This window comes from Mustela lutreola, chromosome 4, assembly GCF_030435805.1.
Source record: "Mustela lutreola isolate mMusLut2 chromosome 4, mMusLut2.pri, whole genome shotgun sequence".
NCBI classification, from domain to species: domain Eukaryota; kingdom Metazoa; phylum Chordata; class Mammalia; order Carnivora; family Mustelidae; genus Mustela; species Mustela lutreola.
The window spans coordinates 186,438,974-186,458,637 of NC_081293.1; the positions used below are offsets into that span (position 1 = coordinate 186,438,974).

General features: G+C 42.3%; 1 protein-coding gene across 2 annotated transcripts in view; it reads right to left on the reverse strand.

The window, feature by feature from the left end:
- Nucleotides 1-7,216: 7,216 nt before the first annotated feature.
- PTN (pleiotrophin) overlaps nucleotides 7,217-19,664 on the reverse strand; it is a 101,544-nt gene continuing 89,096 nt past the window's right edge. The window contains exon 5 of one of the 2 annotated variants that reach the window (XM_059171952.1): nucleotides 7,217-7,871. In XM_059171952.1, coding sequence (XP_059027935.1) covers nucleotides 7,819-7,871 — 53 coding nt within the window. In that variant the 3' untranslated portion in view covers nucleotides 7,217-7,818. Of the gene's footprint in view, nucleotides 7,875-19,664 lie in introns of both variants that reach the window. The other variant, XM_059171951.1, reaches the window with a different exon arrangement.

Genomic DNA, 19,664 nt, shown 5'->3' on the forward strand with positions numbered 1-19,664 from the left:
TTCTCTACAGCCAAGAGTCTGTTTCTTGGTTTGTCTCTTCTCTTTTTCTTTTGCTTGTTTGTTTTGTGTCTTATATTCCACATGTAAGTAAAATCATATGGTATTTGTCTTTTTCTGACTTGTTTTGCTTAGCATTATTCTCTCTAGTTCCATGTACATCATTGTAAATGGCAAGATTCATTCTTCTTTATGGCTGAATAATGTTCCATGTACGTGTGTGTGTGCGTGTGTGTACCATTTTTTCTTTATTTTTTAAAGATTTTATTCATTAAAGAGCACAAGCAGGGGGAGGGGTAGAGGGAGAGGGAGAAACAGATGCCTCACTTAGCAGGGAGCCTGACATGGGGTTGATCCCAGGACTCTAAGATCATGACCTCAGCAAAAGGCAGACGCTTAGCCACCCAGGCTTGTTCTTTTTTTTTTTTTTTTTAAGATTTATTTTTTAAATTTTTTATGACAGAGAGATCACAAGTAGCAGAGAGGCAAGCAGAGAGAGAGGGGGAAGCAGGCTCCTCCCGGAGCAAAGAGCCCGATGCAGGGCTCAATCCCAGGACCCTGAAATCATGACCTGAGCTGAAGGAAGAGGCTTAACCCACTGAGCCACCCAGGTGCCCCTTGTTCCTGACCTTAGGAGAAAAGCTCTCAGGTTTTTTTTTCCCATTGAGGATGATGTTAATTATGGATTTTTCATCTATGGCCTTTTTTATGTTGAGATATTTTCCTTCTAAACCTACTTTGTTGAGGGCTTTTATCATGAATGGATTTTGTACTTTGTCAGCTGCTTTATCTGAATCTATTGAAATGATCATATGGTTCTTATCCTTTCTCTTGTTGATGTGATGCATCAGATTGGTTGATTTGCAAATATTGAACCACTCTTGCATCCTGGGACTAAATCCCATTTCATTATGGCAAACGATTTTTTAATGTATTGTCGGATTTGGTTTGCTAGTATTTTATTGAAGATTTTTATATCTATGTTCATCAGAGATATTGCCCAGCAGGTTTTTTTTTTTTTTTTTTTTTTTTGTGGTGTCTTTATCTGTTGTTTTTTTTTTAAATTTTTTAAAAATTTATTTGACAGACAGAGATCACAAGTAGGCTGAGAGGCAGGCAGAGAGAGAGGGAGGAAAGCAGGCTTCCTGCTGAGCAGAGAGCCCAACGTGGGGTTGGATCCCAGGACCCTGGGATCATGACCTGAGCCGAAAGCAGAGCTTTAACCCACTGAGCTACCCAGGCGCCCCTTTATCTGGTTTTGTATCAGGGTAATAATCACCTCATAGGATGAATTTGGAAGTTTTCCTGCTTCTTTTATTTGGAACAGTTTGAATAGAATAGGTATTATTTCTCTTTAAAGTTTTAGGTAGAATTTGCCTATGAAGCCATCAGGTCCTGGAATTTTGTTTTTTGGGAGAATTTTTTGAATATTGATTCAATCATCTTGCTAGTAATAAGTCCAAATTTTCTATTTCCTCCTAATTCAATTTTGGTAGGTGATATGTTTCTAGGAATGTATCCATTTCTTCTGGGTTGTCTAATTTGTTGGTGTAGAGTTTTTCACAGTATTCTTTTACAGTTGCTTGTATTTCTGTGGTGTTAGTTGTTATTCATCCTCTTTCATTTAGGATTTTTATTTGAGCCCTTTCTCACTCCCTCCTTCTTTTATGATGAGTATGTCCAGAGGCTTCTCAATTTTGTTGATCATTTCAGAAACCAGCTTCTGGTTTCATTGATCTGTTCTATTGTTTGTTTTTTTAGTTTCTTTATCACTTATTTCTGCTCTAATCTTTATTATTTCCTTCCTTCTGCTGTCTCTAGGCTTCATTTATTCTTTCTCCAGCTCATTGATGGATAAGGTTAGATTGAGATTTTTCTTGCTTCTTGAGGTAGGCCTATATTGCTATAAACTTCCCTCTTAGAATGAATTCTGCATCCCAAAGGTTTTGAGTCATTGTGTTTTCATTCTTGCTTGCTTCAATGTACTTTTTTATTTTTCTGGTTGACCCATTCATTATTTAGTAGCCTGTTATTTGACCTTTATGTGTTTGTGCTCTTTCCAGATTTTTTCTTGTAGTTGACTTCTAGTTTCACAGTATTGTGGTCAGAAAAGATGCATGGGGGACGCCTGGGTGGCTCGGTTGATTGGGCGGCTGCCTTCGGCTCAGGTCATGATCCCAGCGTCCTGGGATCGAGTCCCGCATAGGGCTCCTTGCTTGGCAGGGAGCCTGCTTCTCCCTCTGCCTCTGCCTGCCACTCTGTCTGCCTGTGCTTGCTCTCGCTTCTCTCTCTATGACAAATAAATAAAAATCGTAAAAAAAAGAAAAGAAAAGAAAAGAAAAGATGCATGGTAAAAGATGCAGAAAAGTCTTCCAAAATTTGTAGAGACTTGTTTTGTGGCCCGATACATAATCTATTCTGGAGAATGAATGTTCCATGTGTACTTGGAAAGATGTATTCTGCTGTTTCGGGATGAAATGTTCCGAATATATTTGTTAAATCCTTCTGGTCCCATGTGTTGTTCAGAGTCATCGCTTCCTTATTGATGTTCTGTTTGGATGATCTGTCCATCAGTGTAATCGGGGTGTTAAAAGTTCCCTACTGTTATTGTGTTACTATTGATTAGCTCCTGTATGTTTGTTATTGGCTGCTTTATGTATTTATAGGTGCATAAATATTTACAGTTGTTATGTATTCTTGTTGGATTGTCCCTTTTATTATCATATAGTGTCCTTTTTTGTCTCTTTTTCTGGGCTTTGTTTTAAAGTCTATTTTGTCTCATACAAGTATTGCTATTCTGGCTTTTGACATCCATTTTCATGATAAATATTTCCCCAGCCCCTCACTTTCAATCTGCAGATGCCTTTAGCTCTGAAATAAGTCTCTTGTAGGCAGTGTATAGATGAGACTTGCTTTTTTTATCCATTCCATCACCCCATGTCTTTTGACTGGAGCATTTAGTCAGTTTATATTCAAAATAATTATTGATATATATTTATTACCATTTTGTTACTTCTTGTTCTCATGGTTTTTCTCTGATCCTTCTCTTTCTCTCTTTCATGGTCTTCTGGGATATACTTGGATTCCTTAGTCTTTATTTTTTTCATATCACTGTTTTTTGATTTGTGGTTACCATTGGCTTATATATATCGTTTGCATGTAGCAGTCTCTATTAAGCTGATGGTCACTTAATTTTGAACTTATTCTTTATTCCTCACCCCTCCCCATTTCAGATATTTTGCATCATAGTTTACATCCTTTTATTTTGTGCTTCTCTTGACTGATTTTTACAGATATATGTTAAAAAAAATTTTTTTTTTTTGCTTTCATGCTTCTATTTTTCTTTCACTCAGTTGTGTTTTTGTTTTTGTTTTTTCTTACTCAGAGTACCCCTTAACATTTCTTAGAAGGGTGGTTTAATGGTCATGAATTTTAACTTTTGCCTGCGAATGCTTTCTCCTTTTTTTATTCTAAATAATAGCCTTGCTGGAGAAAGTATTCTTGGCTGCATATTTTTCCTTTTCAGCATTGAATGCATCATGTCACTTTCCTCTGGCTTGTGAAGTTTCGGCTGAAAAATCAACAAATAGCCTTATGGGATTTCCTTTGTATCTGCCACCTTTTCTCTTGGAAACGTTAAAATTCATTCTCTGTTATTTTTTTATTTTTTGCCATTTTAATTACTATGTGTCTAGGTGTGGATTGCCTTGGGTTCAATCTATTGGGCAACCTCTTTGCCTCCTGAATCAGGATCTCTGCTTTCAATCCCAGATTTGGAAAGTTTTCAGCTATTATTTCTTCAAATACATTTTCTCTCCCTGTTTCTTAGTCTTCCGGCATCCCTCTAACTTGAATGTTATCTGCTGAGTTCTCTAAGTCTATTCCCATTATGCAGGATTTGTTTGTCACCTGTTTAGCTCGATAGCTTTCCATTCCTCTATCCTCAGGTCACTGATATCTTCCTTTGCTTCTTGTAGTCTACTACTTATTCCATCTATAGCATTTTAATTTCATGTATTATGTTCTTGATCTCTGATGTGTTATTTTTTCATCTGTCAGGGGCCTTAGTGATGTCCTTCATGGTTTCCCAAGCACAGTGAATATCTTATTACTTCAAATTCTGTCTCAGGCATATTGTTTCTGTTCACATAGACCTTTTGCTCTGATTTTGTCCTATTCTTTCCTATATTCCTATCCTTTTGTCCTATTCTTTGTCCTGTTTCTTTCATTTGGGACATATCTCTCTTGTCTCATTTTGTCTACCTCTCTGTGTCTGCCTTTCCTGCGTGTTAAGGTCAGTCAGCTATGTGTTCTGCTCTTGCGAGTAGTGGCTTTAGGAAGAAGAGGTCCTGTAGGGCCCTGCAGTGCACTGTCTCCTGTTCACCAGAACCCAGCACTTCAGGGGATTCTCCTATGTGTGTTGCTAGTGTCCTGCTCTTGTGTCTGAGTCCCTTTACCTTTCAGCCCAGCTGTCTGCATGGATTTTCTGCCTATTGTGGCCAGTGCTTGCTCTCTGTGATGTTAGTGAGAACCAAGCATGCAGGGTCTCAGGAGGCATGACCACAGAAGGACTCAGGGGCAGGGCAGCATTGAGCTGCTGGGAGCATGGTGCATGGTCATGGTGTTGGTGGCCGGGACAGGCAGTGTCTGTGTGCATTGCAGTTGGGTGGGGCCTGCACTGCATTGTACTGAGCCCAGGGCCCAGACTGGTGTCTGGAGTGGGTGAGTCCTCAGAACTCATGGGCAGAGCATACTGCTAGCAGGGTAAGTGGTAAGTGTCTGTGCAGTGCCACCTCACTCAGGTGGCTCTGTATATGCTGCTGGCTCCTTTGTTCCCAGAGAAGTTCCCCCAACTCTCTCTGAAATTACCATAAACAGATCTCCCTGATGTTGTGCAAACTGTGGCTTCTATGTTGACTTTCCCTGGGCTATTGTCTCTTTAGGGGTAGAGACCCAGCTACCACTGGCTATCCTGGCTCACTCACTGCTCAGTCAGCTGACTTTTAAAGCTCCAGGCCCTAAGTCCCACTGGTTATACAGACTCACAGAATTCAGCCCTTCTTGGTTTCAAGGCCATATATTACAGGGATTCATTTTCCCCGTGCAGGCTTCTTTGGGTTTTCCCCTCTCTGTGTCCATGGAGCCCTACAGCTTCCTCTCTCCTTTGGTCAATTCCCAACTACCATTTTGGCCCTTACTAACCTCTCCGATTTCTAACCTCTCTAATGCGGCAGCTTCTGTGGGGTTTGTTCTGTCAGTCCTTGGTTCGCTCTCCAATTCATGTTCTTGGATATGGTGATAACTAGTTGTAAATGTAGGATGAGATGCACTCAGGGTCCTCCTACTCTGCCAACTTTCCAAGCCTCTTTTTCTATCATAGCTGATTCTTTATATTTCCCTTTCCTACCTTAAGGCTAAATAAACTTTAAGGTAAAGTCCATAAAATTCAGAACATTTGGGAAGAAGAGTTTGCTAGTACACTCTCTGAAATGACTAATGATGGTCTGTTTTCTATTTGTGAGAATTTTTTTTTTTTTTTTTTTTTGAGCTTGTCCTTTTGTATGTTTTCAGTACTTCAGCAAGATATTTTAAGCTGGAGTTGGGGTAGAATAATTCTCAAGACTTAGGGTAAGTTTCATTTCATAGCTTATGCAACAGCAATGAACATTCCAACCCTTGCCCTTGCTTTAACAGAGACTCAGAGGGTTATCTTATGGTTAGGAATCATCCTCCATGCCCTGTGAGTGGAGGGGATGCCACGATTACTTACAGAGCTGCTTTTCTTTGGGGAGATTTTGTTCTAGTTTACCTTAGCTCATTACCGATTCCTGAGCTGCTATTCTGGCTAAAGAATGATGGAGGAGCAGTATTAGCTGAGAGGCTAACAAAATTTGCCGCAGACTCTTCCACCATCTCTAGCCTTATGGGACTTGCTAGAAAGAACCCTACTCAAAACTTTCTTCTCCTCCATCCATCCCCATGAGTGCTTTATTCCTATTAAGGTCCTCTGGTAAAAGGACTGCATTCATGGTTCATGTCTCTGTCATTCGCTCTTTACCAGGTGCTCTGCTGTTATCAAGCATGAGTCCTTAAAGTGTTTTAGGTTTTTCTACTCCTCACTGGCAGTTGGTTTTGACTCAGTGGGGAGCAAGGACCCCCTTGAACATTTCTAGCTCAAGTGGAGTCTTTGACTCAACTGCAGAGCAGTTTAGCTTTGAAGGCTCTTTGGCTGTATCATTAGACCAATTTGTAATGATTTTATGGCTAGCCCAGGATATGCTGAAACCATTATTTCTGAAAGTGGACTTGGAGTTATCTTGGTAGATAGGTGTTTTGTTTATCGAGTCTTACCACTTTAAAATTAGCAGTGGCTTTTTCAAGCGTAATACTAGCTAATCTCAGCTGATTTCTGAGGTGTTATTTCTCTAATAGAAGCATTGACTTGTTTATTTAGAGATTGTACTTGGAACCCAGCTGATAAGGGAGTTGTACAGATAGTCCTTGGTAGATATCTTGGTACATGTGGTAGATAATAGAGTTGGAATTGTTAGCGTACAGAAGCCAAGTACAAACTACTATTTTGCATGTGTTACTTTGTTCTTATATTGGATAAGTCTGAGCTTGCATAATCCAAATCAGGAAGAGTGTTTTCCTAGTCTATTAAACTCTAGGTTACTTTGGGACTTTTGTTCAATTCTTTAACACTAAATATTGATAGTTAAAAATACAGAGATGTATGGGGCGCCTGGGTGGCTCAGTGGGCTAAGCCTCTGCCTTTGGCTCAGGTCATGATCTCAGGGTCCTGTGATCGAGCCTCACAAGGGGCTCTCTGCTCAGTGGGGAGCCTGCTTCGCCCCCTCTCTCTGCCTGCCTCTCTGCCTACTTGTGATCTCTCTTGCTCTCTCTCTGTTAAATAAATAAATAAAATCTTTAAAAAAAAAATACAGAGATGTACATTTACATCTATGCTGTGTATACCTAAACCCTCTATAACATTTGTGCCCGAGTGATTTAGTTTGTCTGATAGCAGGTTAATGTGGGAGTGTAGGAGACCATGGAAGAGGGTTGCAATAGCAAATCACTGCACACAAAAGCACCTTTTTTCAGCATCACCTTGATTTATTTTCCTAGTCTTTTTTTTTCCTCAGAAGGAAAAATAATTTCATCAAGAAAATGTTCCTGCCAAAGTGAATTTCTTTTAATGCTTTTCTTTAAAAAAAAAAAAAAAAAAGAAAGAAAGAAAAGGAAAAAAAAAAGCAACATTGAATTAGGGCTTCCTGTGCCCCCTCCCCCCATTTTGCTAACCAAAGTTTTTTGTTTTTTTGTTTTTTTTAATCCATTGGCAGAAAACAAGATATTTTCCTCAGATAGGATGATTATAGTTTATTGCTGTTTTGTTTAGTATGTATGTTTTTCTCCATTGGGAAAAAAAAGTCTAGGTGAAAAAATTAACAAGAAAAGTAGTTTACATGGTCATAACACTTAATTGCTGGCAAAAGAAAAAAAGTAAAAAAAAAAAAATTTAAATGTAAAATACCACATAACTCCAAAAAAACTTACCTCAGTTCTCTACCATGTATCATATACTATAAGTCAACTTTCTAAATAGGATTACAGTCCTTTATTATAAGCCCCTAGTGGTCCTATGGTATACATTTAAAAAAAAACACTACTACAAAATTTTTGTTTTTTTGTTTTTGCCTATCGTGTACTTAAGCTATAGATAACTGTTGAATAAAAAGCCTAAATAGGTATAAATGCAATAGTTAACTGATCCTGTTTGCTGACATCCTTTTCGTGTTCCACAGAAGGCGGCACCCATTAGTCCAGCATCTTCTCCTGTTTCTTGCCTTCCTTTTTCTTCTTCTTAGATTCTGCTGTGATGAAAAAGAGGGAAAAAAAAATCATCCTGTTAGTACACAATGGGGGTACTTTTCTTTTACAGTTAACCCTAGAACAATGCGTGGGATTTTCAACCCTCCATGTGGTTGAAAATCTGCATGTAACTTCTTATCCCCTCAAACTTAACTATTCATAGCTTACTATTGCTTGGGTCCCTTACTAATAACATACATAGTTCATTAACACACATTTTGTGTACACATTATATACCGTATTCTTACAATAAAGGAAGCTAGAGAAAAAATGCTATTGATACAGTACTGTATTTATTTAAAAAAAAAAAAATTCACATCTAAGTGGACCCAAGCAGTTCTATCCCTCGTTTTTCACGGGCCAGCTGTCGTCATCTGGGAATGAAATGATTAGATAGAGGGACAAGGCGCACGTGTGTGTGTGAACCTGCTTTGCCAGGAGAGTGCCTCGGAGAGCAGGCAGGAGGGATACAGCCTTCCTTCATGCAGATACCTGTAGATGCCTGTCATCTTATTGGTTGCTCCCATTTTGATATTCAAAATACTGTCTGAGGCTCCTACTTAGAAAAGAGAAGCAGGGCAGACCTATGTGAGAGAACACACCAGGATCCCCACTGCTCAGTGGAGAGGTATAAAAGCTCTGCTTAGCCCCCTCACGCCCCATATGCCCTTCCCATGGGGCTGTTAATAAGCATTTTTCCTGCCAATTTCAAAGTGCCTTCTCTCCTGATTTGCTCTTTGCTTATATATTCGCCAGTGATCTGTATCTGAAGGACCAGCTCTGAACCACAAGGAGCTTTGACTCTCTAGTCTTCTCGCCTTGGATGAAGGCGATGGAAAGTCCCAACTTGAGCTAAACTGGGTAAGTAAAACCATGAGGATTTTTTTTTTTTAAAGATTTTATTTATTTGACACACAGAGAGATCTCAAGTAGGCAGAGAGGCAGGCAGAGAGAGAAGGGGTGGGGAAGCAGGCTCCCCGCTGAGCAGAGAGCCTGATGTGGGGCTCGATTCCAGACTCTGAGATCATGACCTGAGCTGAAGGCAGAGGCTTTAACCCACTGAGCCACCCACATGCCCAACCATGAGGATTTAAATAAAAACATCCTGTCCTTTTCCAGTCAATCATCCTGCTCTCTCCCTTTTCCTAGGCCGAAGAGAATGCAGTGTGGAACAGGGCTCCAAAGATGAGAACAGCCAGAATCGCTAGGCTAGCAAGTGAAAGGCTATTGCCAAATGTTTTTAAGATCCTTCCCCCTGTCTGGCCCACAGTAGTGGTAGAAACAGAGGGGTCAGGTACGGGCTCTGGAGTGGGACTGCTGGCATGTGAGTCCTGGCTCCACCACTAAGCCAAGCTGAGGCTTCTGGAAAGCCAGTCGTGTTATTTGTCTCAGATCCCTCACCTGTGAATGGGCATACGAATCGTACCACTTTCTAGGGTCAATATCCTCATTAAACAAGTTGTAGAAAATTCCCTGAGAACAGAGCATGGTTTAACAGCCTGTTCTCAATAAAGGTTAGACTATTATCACCCTAATGAAACCGCTAAGAACAAGAGGCCATTTCTCCGTATTATTAATATTCTTCATCATCCCCAAGACACACTGACTGAGCAGGTTCCGGAATGTGCTGAGTGACAGAGGAGTACTGGGACAATAGTCATGGTAAGCAGGCCCTGTTCACTGGATCACGGGGCCTGTGTCCAAGAGGGGCCTAGGGAACGTAATGCCAAACACGTACATTGTAAAACCCAAGCTTAGACCTAGGCACAGCTTGAACTTTTTTTTTCCCCCTAATCCTTATCATTTCTTCTGATAAGATTGAAAGCCCATTATTTACTAGGTGAAGTAATATTTCCATACAAAGTCCTATGCTCCTTACTCAAGCTTCAAGAGGGCATCACACGCCATTACTCCAGGAGTTGCTAACGTCATGCTAAATTGCTGTTCGCCAGCTTTCACTTTGTTCATGCCCGTCCTTCCCTTTCCACCTAAACTGAAGAGACTTAAACTTTCACTCTGTTTTTGCTTGTCTTTATAAATGTCCCCTCCTTTGGACCCATGAAAGGTAAGATGACCAGAACTTCCGAGTTCAAAGATACCTATAAAGTCAAATTCTGTTTTATTTCTGAATAGTCAGTGTCTTAACATTGAATAATTCCCAGTCTTTGGTTGACATTTTAATCAACAGCTGTTTATTAGAAAGGTATCCTCATAGAATAATCTGGGATGTCAGCTAGAGTAGAATTGTAGTCTCTCTGATCTCAAATTCTCCAAATCCCCTACTGGGGAATGCTCATAGTTTAAATTCACTAATTAACAACATGCTAAATACCAAGAAATCAACCAATTGCCCATTTAATCTGTATAATGCCAATCAGAAAGTTTTCTTTTTGACACTGCTGGCCAGTTATCTGGGCATTTCTTTGATACACTGGAGACCTTAAGACCACGCTGGGTTCAAATCGAAGTAGAAAGTAGTGGGAAGAAGGATTAAATTCTATTTGCATGAGGTCAGTTTGGTTTCTCACATAAAAAAGAATAAGGAAGAAACTTAGGTTGGTAATATTGCTTCCAAACAAAAGCATTTTTTTTTTTTTTGGTGACTTATGTACATTTTACAGACAGACTATATGAATGTTTGCTTATTTTCACCTCAGCCAAATGACTAAGTTGTGTCAAAAATTGTCTCCAGTGTGTCAGTGTTGTCACTGCTTGTCTCTGTGGCCTCAAAAACTCAGGAGCAGCCTCTCAGGCTTTACCCACTCTCCATGAGGGTGTTTATTTAAATATTTATGTATTTATTTGAGAGAGGGAGAGAGCACAAGCAGGGGAGAAGCAGAGGTAGAGGGAGAAGCAGGCTCCTGGCTGAGCAGGGAGGTATTCAGGCGGGACTCAGTCCCAGGACCCTGGGATCACGACCTGAGCTGAAGGCAGAGGCTTAATGACTGAGCCACCCAGGTGCCCCTCTACATGAGGGTTTTTAAATAGTATCATCAAATCTACAATCTGCAAAGAACCTAGTCCATCTGCCCTATGTAGGTGCTGAAGAAATGGAGTCCAAAAGAGTGTTAGTCATTCCTCAGGGTCCACCTCGATCTGGCTGTAGAATCAAATGAGCGGCCATTGTCTGACCTCCTCCCACAGCTTCCATTGCTCACCCGTCTCTAGTAAATGCAGCTGGTCTTGTTCTGCACTCGTCTCTTGGCCGTCACTCAGGTCCCCTCCCTTGGCTTGAGTCTCTACCCTTCTGCCTATTTCAGTTCCTGGAGCACATCATTCTTTTTCTCCCCTAGTCTTTGGCCTTCAAACCTCCTTTTCATTCCGTCAGGTCTGCACCCCCCCCCCCCCCCCCACCACCTCCATCTGGTTAATGCCTGCCATCCTTTAGGTACCAGTGTTGACACCAACTTCTAGTTGGTTCTCTGCTTGGTCTGCGTTAGAAGCCTTCTCTCTGTATCTCTTCTCTCAGAGCACTGACCGTTCGTACTGTAGTCGCCCCTAAGCATAAGCTATGTGAGGGCAGAATCCCGCCCCACTGTTCCTTCCCGAGCCGCCAGCACAGGGCCTAGCGCGTGACAGCTGACTGGCAGCTCCTCAGTGAGGTACATGAATCTCTCCCATGACAAGAACTCCTGCCTCACTGGCTCACCACGCCCTCCTCTTCCTGAGGGTGCTTCCTTGAGGTTTCTTTGCTTATTTTCACCTCAGCCAAATGACTAAATTGTGTCAAAAATTGTCTCCAGTGTGTCAAAGGAATGCCCAGGTGACCTCAGCCATTATGCATGGCATTCTCTCCTCCCGCTCTTCCTCCTACCCCCTCAGCCTCGCTTAGCCACCATCGGCTCATCCTTGAGACCTTCGTTTCGACTTCAGTTTTTTAAGGAAACCTGCCCAGAACCCCCAAACTAAGCAGCTTCCACCCATAGTCAGACACTTCCATGTGCCTCTCACTGCTCGTAGAAAATTCATTGTTCAATTCTAATTTCATACCTAATTAATCTACGTTTCCCTCTTCCTGTGAGGGCAGAAGACCGTATCTATCATTTACATTGGTATCTTAGTGCCTGGCACATGATAGGTGCTCATGAAGTATTTGTTGCCTAAAAGTGAAGAAATGAACACATGGATAGGAAACAGTCAATTCATTTGTGTTTTTCAAGGAAAGGAAGGAGTGCCATCACAATCTTGCAGTATTTCAGTATCTCCTTAAAGCTATTTTATGAAGAAGAAAATTACAAACATACATCTCTGAACGCTATCCAGATTCCTCAACCCTTTCTCTTATCTTTAAAATAGAAGAACCGAATTAACTCTGTGAGAGAGTTCTGTCCCGTCTTAACAGCCCATCGAAGTTACAGGGAGAGAAATCTGCCGTGCGTATGAGGGTCACGAATCGGCTTGGAGCAGGGCTACACCAGCATAAGCAAGTGTTTTGTTTGTGACCGTCACATAGCGGCTACTCTCAAAGGTTGTAAGAGCCTCTGTGAGCGGTATCCTGATGTCAAACAGCCGGGCACCGTAGTTCCCAGTGAAAAGAGCCAAGACAACGGAAGGAAGGACACACATGCCGCACATGAAATAACACCCCAGGCTCCATGTCACTCTTCCCCACGGGGACTGAGGATGTGGAACTCAAAGGGATGCCAACAGGAAGTGAGCCACTGTGGACATGTGAGCTCAAAGGGCACCTGCCTGAAAAGTGGCTTGTTTTGTTCGCTTGGATGATCCCCCCTGGGACCTATTGCACGAACACTCACAGGGGTGCCCTTAGTGTGTTTTCCTTTCCTAGGTTTATCAAGACTTTCATTCTTTTTTGGCCACTTTTTGAGGTGATGGAGGATAGTAGTCCTTCTTTTCTCCTGATATGTGTGTATTTCATGTTGCTCAGAAAGAAACAGGTTGTTTTGTTCAAGATATATTTGAAAGTATTTAGAAAGTCCCAAGACTTTCCTCAAGGAGGAACACTCCAGAAAGGATTCGGGTTGCTCACATGGCTATGAGTCACCTGGAGGGCCACCCTGACAGTATTCTATTTTGAAAAATCAAAATTTGGCCAAGGAAAATTCTCATGAAGCATAGCTCTTGCTGTGCATCATGAGAATTTTTAATTTAAAATTTAACATAGTAATTTAACAAAGGGATTAATGACAGTCCTGCTACAGTCAATTCTGAACCTATACATTTTAAAAATTCTGATTAGAAAACAAAATCTTTAAGAAGTAAGTGGCATCAGGGCCTTTGTTTAGTAGAGCAAGAAGGAAACCATGAAATTCTGCTCGAAGCATACTAAGAACCAAATCCTCAAAGAATTATTCTAATCCGGATCCTTCCTTTTACCAGCTCTGTGATGTTGAGCAAATTGATTATTTTACATCTGTTTCCTATAAACTGAGGATAAGAACACCTAGTCTGTCCTCTGGAGAGGGACATTATGAATATTGTGTGAGCTTACAACCTCTAATATCCTATTTGACCACCACTGTTCAAGAAACATTCATTTCTTCATTTAGCAAATATAACCCTATATCTACTGTGTACCCGGCACTGTTCTAGATGCTAGGAGATGATGGCAAACAAGGCAAAATTCTGCTTTCGTAGAGCTTATAAGATTTCAAGAGTGCATGCTGTGAGAGTCTTCCAAAAATTGTAAAGTACTCTAAAAGTATGTATTTTTAATTGGAATCATGGGTATGTGGCAGCTGTTTTGATGACCTCAATGTCTGTTTCTCTTCTTCCTAGTTTCTCGTGGCATCATTGATGCCTACCCTGTAAAAGATACAGTATCCTTGGGAAGAATTAGTTACTAGGGAGAAAAAGAAAGTCTACAGGAAATTCAGCCTGAAGGTAAGGAGTTTCTCCTCGCTCTGTTATTTTATTCTTCTTAAAAATATTACTTTGCTGGTTTTAAAATTAATACCAGCTCATATGGAAAGTAAAGAAACAGATATATGTTAACAGAAATCACCCATATTTTCAAAATACAGACAGAACACTCTTCACCGTGGGTTCTGTTTATATTTTTTTTTTTAAAGATTTTTATTTATTTATTTGACAGACAGAGATCACAAGTAGGCAGAGAGGCAGGCAAAGAGAGGGGGAGGAAGCAGACTCCCTGCTGAGCAGAGAGCCCGACGCGGGGCTCGATCCCAGGACCCTGAGATCATGACCTGAGCTGAAGGCAGAGGCTTTAACCCACTGAGCCACCCAGGCGCCCCTCTATTTGTATTCTTTCCATGACTATATCTAACATATACTCTTAGTAGGAATATAGTGACGGTTGATAAAGTATTTTATACTAAAACTTATTTCCATAGCACTGCATCTACTTTGAAGCATGCCCACAGAGGATTCCTTTATGGCATCCCGGTCCATATGTTTTGTAACCTTCCCTCTTTTGTTGGTCAGTTCGCTTGTTCTCACTTTTTATTACCACAAATAGGGATGCAATGCACATTTTGTACAAATCACAATATTGTAAAGTGTTGTACAGATTATCAGAAGAGGATCTGCTGGACCAAAGGGTAGGGCCTTTGGAAAGCTCTAGATATGCACTGACAAATTTCTTTCCGGAAAGGCAGTAATCATCGACATTCCTAGCAGTGACTACTGTTGGACCCCATCCCAGCAAACTTGTTCTCAAAAGGCCAGTAATCAACGGCGTGCATCATCTCTTTTTCATCCATCACAGGTCCTTTTAGAAACAGGACCGCCACGCAGTTGGTACAAGTAAACACCTGCTCCCGTTTTCAGGATTCAGGAAATCGGAGAGAAAGTTGGGGGAGTGGATCTTGGAAGAAAGATAACAATGTAAAGGTTTTCAGAGAACTCCAGGGAGATGTTATGTCAAGAGAAGAAGAGTTGAGAATTCTGGAATAAGCTTAATTCATTTTCTTAGCAAAACGTCTTGGTTTGATTTTTTTTTTTTTTTTTTTTTTTCAGAGGGCCTGCCTGTGCCCCCAGAAAGCATGAAAAGGAATTGAGGGATGAAATGGTTGAGTGGAGCCTGGATTTTAACTACCATGAGTTCAACTCTGTTTGCTATTGACTTCAATGAAGTAGCTTTGGGTCACTAAACCAGTGGCAAGAACTACTTACTGGAATAGAAAAAAGAGATTTGCACCTTCTTACAGGTAGAATTCATAAAGGAAGAGGCTATGGACAGTCAGAAACGGACATGCTAGATTCAGAGAGCAGGAAGGCAAGGCCAGCGAGAGCCATGCCAGAGCCATGCCAGAGCCATGGAAACTAGCCTTTGGAGACTCATTCAATAAATCATGAGAACTGGGGCACCTGGGCAGCTCCATCAGTTAAGCGTCTGCCTTTGGCCTAGGGTCCTGGGATCAAGCCCCGCATCAGAGCCTACTTCTCCTTCTCCTGCCCCTTCCTGCTCTCTGTCTCTCTCAAATAAATAAAACCTTGATTTATTTTTTTTTAATTTTATTTATTTATTTGACAGAGAGAGATCACAAGTAGGCAGAGAGTGAGAGGGAAGCAGGCTCCCCACTGAGCAGAGAGCCCAATGTGGGGCTTGATCCCAGGACCCTGAGATCATGACCTGAGCTGAAGGCAGAAGCTTTAACCCCCTGAGCCACCCAGGCACGCCAATAAAAACTTTATTTAAAAAAACCATTAGAGAAACGATCATATCATGGTCAGCGTATAGTTACAATGTAGATATGTCCAAAAGGCTGGAAACCACCACCATTCTTTGATTGTTTCATGAACCTATTTAAAGGAACTTGCTTGTGCTTCAGAATTAGCCACCCGGGTACCTGAAAATACCTAATCCCTCGTCTTACCTAGCTCTTCCTTAGAACTGGTAATAAGGCTTTTAAATCCCGAGTTACACAACTCAGTGATCCGCCTAAAATCCGACCGGGTACTAGACAGCTCAGCCTCCTTCATTAAAATTTCCCAACATTTCAGTTTAAAGTGGGGTAGCATATATTAAGTTGCACAACACAGAAAGAATTTTCTATTTAAAAATCCAACGTATAATCTTTAGTCCACTATCTGTGCAATTATTCTTTTATTTCTTCTTCGATTTCTTATTTTGGAATACCACTTGCTTTGTTTCCTCTTGTTGACTCCGTGCGTTTACTTCCAGGATTACGTATGGACTGCACACATCCAAACCGCTCCTCGGTGCTGCCCACACGCGCATACGGGTTCTCTCCCTCACCATCCACCTTCCTTTGCACTCATCAGTTGTGTTGCACAATACCTACCTCTCCCTCTCAACCATCCGTCCTCCTGACCTGTCCTTTCTGCTATTAAGTAGACAGGACGGTGCGTGCTAGATAAAAGATAGTACACGTCTGTCTAGACGGCTGTCAGGCTAACCATGTCTGGGCTCCGTGGGGAATCTCTGTCTTGCCCCCACTTACTCTGAGAGGTGACTCAGCGTTGAACTGCATCTCCTCAAAACGAAGTTCAACTGTGAAAATGCTGGTGAGTAATACAGATTTAACTGTACTTATTGTGGATTACTTCATTGATCACACAGAGGAAGCTTAATAAGACACTAATCATGTCAGTTCCGGGCCAAAGCAAGTCACCCAGCAGTGGTAAAGTAACCCCCACCCCTTGACCCAAGACCCGACGCTCTATCCTTTCAGCCACTTTTCCCTCCCATCTCTCCATTCTCCTTTCTTTAAAGGAAGTGGAGACACCTTTTGGCTTCCCCAGCCAATCGTGAAAGGGACCCTTGTTAGGACGCACTTTCTTTATTCAGCAGTCATGAGTGCGTTGGGGTGATGCCCTGATCGGACCTCTGTGTATGGGAGACCGGGAAGACCATCAGCAACAAGCCTAGGGAACCTCCTGTATTAGCTCCACCCATTCACTGGTGTGGAACAGCTGAACATTTGTGTGGATTTTCCCTCTGAGTCACAGGAGAAGAGCAGAGAGGAAGGGGATCAGAAGGGCATCATCTCTAAGGCCTTTAATCCATGGTGTTCTCACTTGTATACAAGTTACAGAAGGAAAACAACAGCTGTGTGTGTTGCAGGGGGTGAATTTGATGTTCACGTGCTAAATTTTGTTTTTAAATACTAGCTAAACTGGAGAGAGGCAAACATAACTAATGCAAGGGAAACTGCCTGTGGAAGGCATGCATTTCTGATGCTTATGCTCGGGGGTGTGCGTGCACGTGCGGGGGTGTCCCGTCACTACACGTTGTCACAGCTGCTGGTAGTGACGGCTAGTAGTGACAGGTAGAATGAAGCTCTGACTTCATTCTCATGTCTTCCAAAGTTAGTGTAAAGAACTCGAGTTAGGCACAGTGGTCCATATGCGCATGTGCTCACACAGACGTAGAAAAACATGGGGCCGTGAACTAACGAGGGGTTTCCTGTGTTCAGCAAAAGCATCTGCCCCTCCCTCACTCTGCGCACCACTCTGAAGACCTCCCCCTTCTTCACTTCCACCCCCACACAGGAAAGAGATATTTCTGACATGATAGGTAAATGTTCAAAAGCTGGTTTCTGCAAGAAGGAAGGCCCAGGGAGAAAAGCTGTCATACGATCAGATCTTATATGTCGGTAGCCTAAACCAGAAATGCAGAGTATTATTAGAATCAATAATAAGTAGTTCCCACTTAGCATATCATCACTTTCTCTTATTGTACCTGATGTTTAACATTACATGAAACAAAAGTCAAATTTTGATTTATGTCAAGGGGAAAAGTTTGAAGTCTAGAATATTTAAAAGTTCAGTAGGTACAGCTCCATAAATCATTTCTTATTTCCTTCCCCAATGGGTTTTTGTTGTTGTTGTTCCAACTGATTCTATGTATCTTGCTACAGGCTGAATTAGGTTTTCCTCAAAATTCATATCGAGGGGCACCTGGGTGGCTCAGTGGGTTAAGCCGCTGCCTTCAGCTCAGGTCATGATCTCAGGGTCCTAGGATCGAGTCCCGCATCGGGCTCTCTGCTCAGCGGGGAGCCTGCTTCCCTCTCTCTCTCTGCCTGCCTCTCCGTCTACTTGTGATTTCTTTAAAAAAAAAAAAAAAAAAATTCATATCGAGTTCCTGACCCTCATACCTCAGAATCTGAATTTCCTGGAGAGGGTCTTTTTAGAGGTAAGTTAAAATGAGGTCATTAGGGTGGGCCCTCACCCAAAGACTGGTGTCCTTAAAAGAGGGAATTTGAACATAGACATGCACAGAGTGAAAACTATGTGAAGACACAGGGACAAGGTGGCTATCTATGAGCCAAAAGAAAAAAAAAAAAAAAAAAAAAGAGGTCTGAACAGATCTTTCCCTCACAGCCGTCAGACTCAGCCCTGCAGAAACCCTGATCTTGGCCTTGCAGCCCGCACAGCTGTGAGAAGACGGATTTCTGCTGTTGAAGCCACCCAAGCTGAGGTACTGTGTCACCCAAGAGCTAGTGAACCCGTACCTCAGCGAATTAGATTTCACACTTTCTTCTTGGTACAAAAATTAATTACAGAAGTACAAAATATGTCAGCTGTGTCTTACATGTGTCCCCCACGGTATGTGACTTTGGCACACAATATAGGATTTGATGTCCCTTAATAGTTTCATGGGTGCCCCCCTCAGTCACCCGTTCACACCCTTGCACACGTGTCCTCCAGATTTCCCCACTACCCCACCCAGTGCTCTGTCTCCAGCAGAAGCCCAGGGCAGACTTGAAGAGGTGCCCCCAGACTTCTCTCTCTTCAGAGAGAAGCCCTCACAGCGGCTTCATGTAGTGCTTTTCTGCATCTGGGTAAAGATTTGAAAATATACTTTTCTATGAATGAAAATAAGATTTGAAAACCTCTCAAAAGCAAATGAATATGTGAACCCACTGGAAACAGTGCCAGGTTTTGTCCCCTGCATGCCTGAGCAGCAGGACACCACGAACATTTTACCTGCTTTCTGCTCTTTGCATCTCTGATGAGCTCTTCTACAAACACAGTTTACCCCTCTAGAAAAAGTCTTTCAGCACCCCCCCACCCCCCCGCCTTTTGTGCTGAGCAACAGCCAGCCTGCTTTGATTTCCCTGAGGGTTCCCAGAGGCTTTGCATCAGGGCAAGGCTGGCTGGAGTCACGGAGAGCACAGGAAGCATCGCCCCTGGTTACCAGGACAGCAGAGCTTCAGGTCCTTGTGAAGCCCTGGAGTCGCTCTGATCCTCACCACATCAAGGCGGCAGTCCGAGTCCAGCTCAGCGTCCGGCCTGGGAGGCCGATGGGTAGCAGGCTACCCTGTACCATGCTCTTACTCTACAGGAGTGTCCCCCTCTTTAAAAGACCCCAGCCTGAGAAATGCAGCACTAAAGGTTATTATTTGCTTTAGAGCACTTCGTACACACAGGCTTGAGCCAAAAATGCTCTCCCACAGCTCAATCAATGACCCCGAACACGCATATGGTAATAATTTAGGACTATGGAGGAAATAGAATCCAAAATTCCTAATTTCTTTCAGAATATCCCAGGAGACACCATATGGAGCACTTGGTTTGGGAAGCATGGACATGACAAAAAGAACTCTGGAAAAAGGACTATTTCTGAGTTCGAGTTCAAACCTGACCCTCTCTTGAGCTGGGTAACCTGCAAACTGCAACCTTCATGTCCTATTTGTAAAATGGGCACAAAACCCCTTGGGGCTCCTGGGAGGAGTAAGCGAGACGATGCACACTCACAACTTAGTGCGATGCCATCGGCTTCAAAAATACTCCACGGGACCCACCTGTATGTGGCTCAGAGATGTCGACGCAAGTGGCAACCAAAAACGCAAAAACACAAATGCTCAGTTGGGAAGCAGTCAGCGGGGAGAAACGCAAAAGCA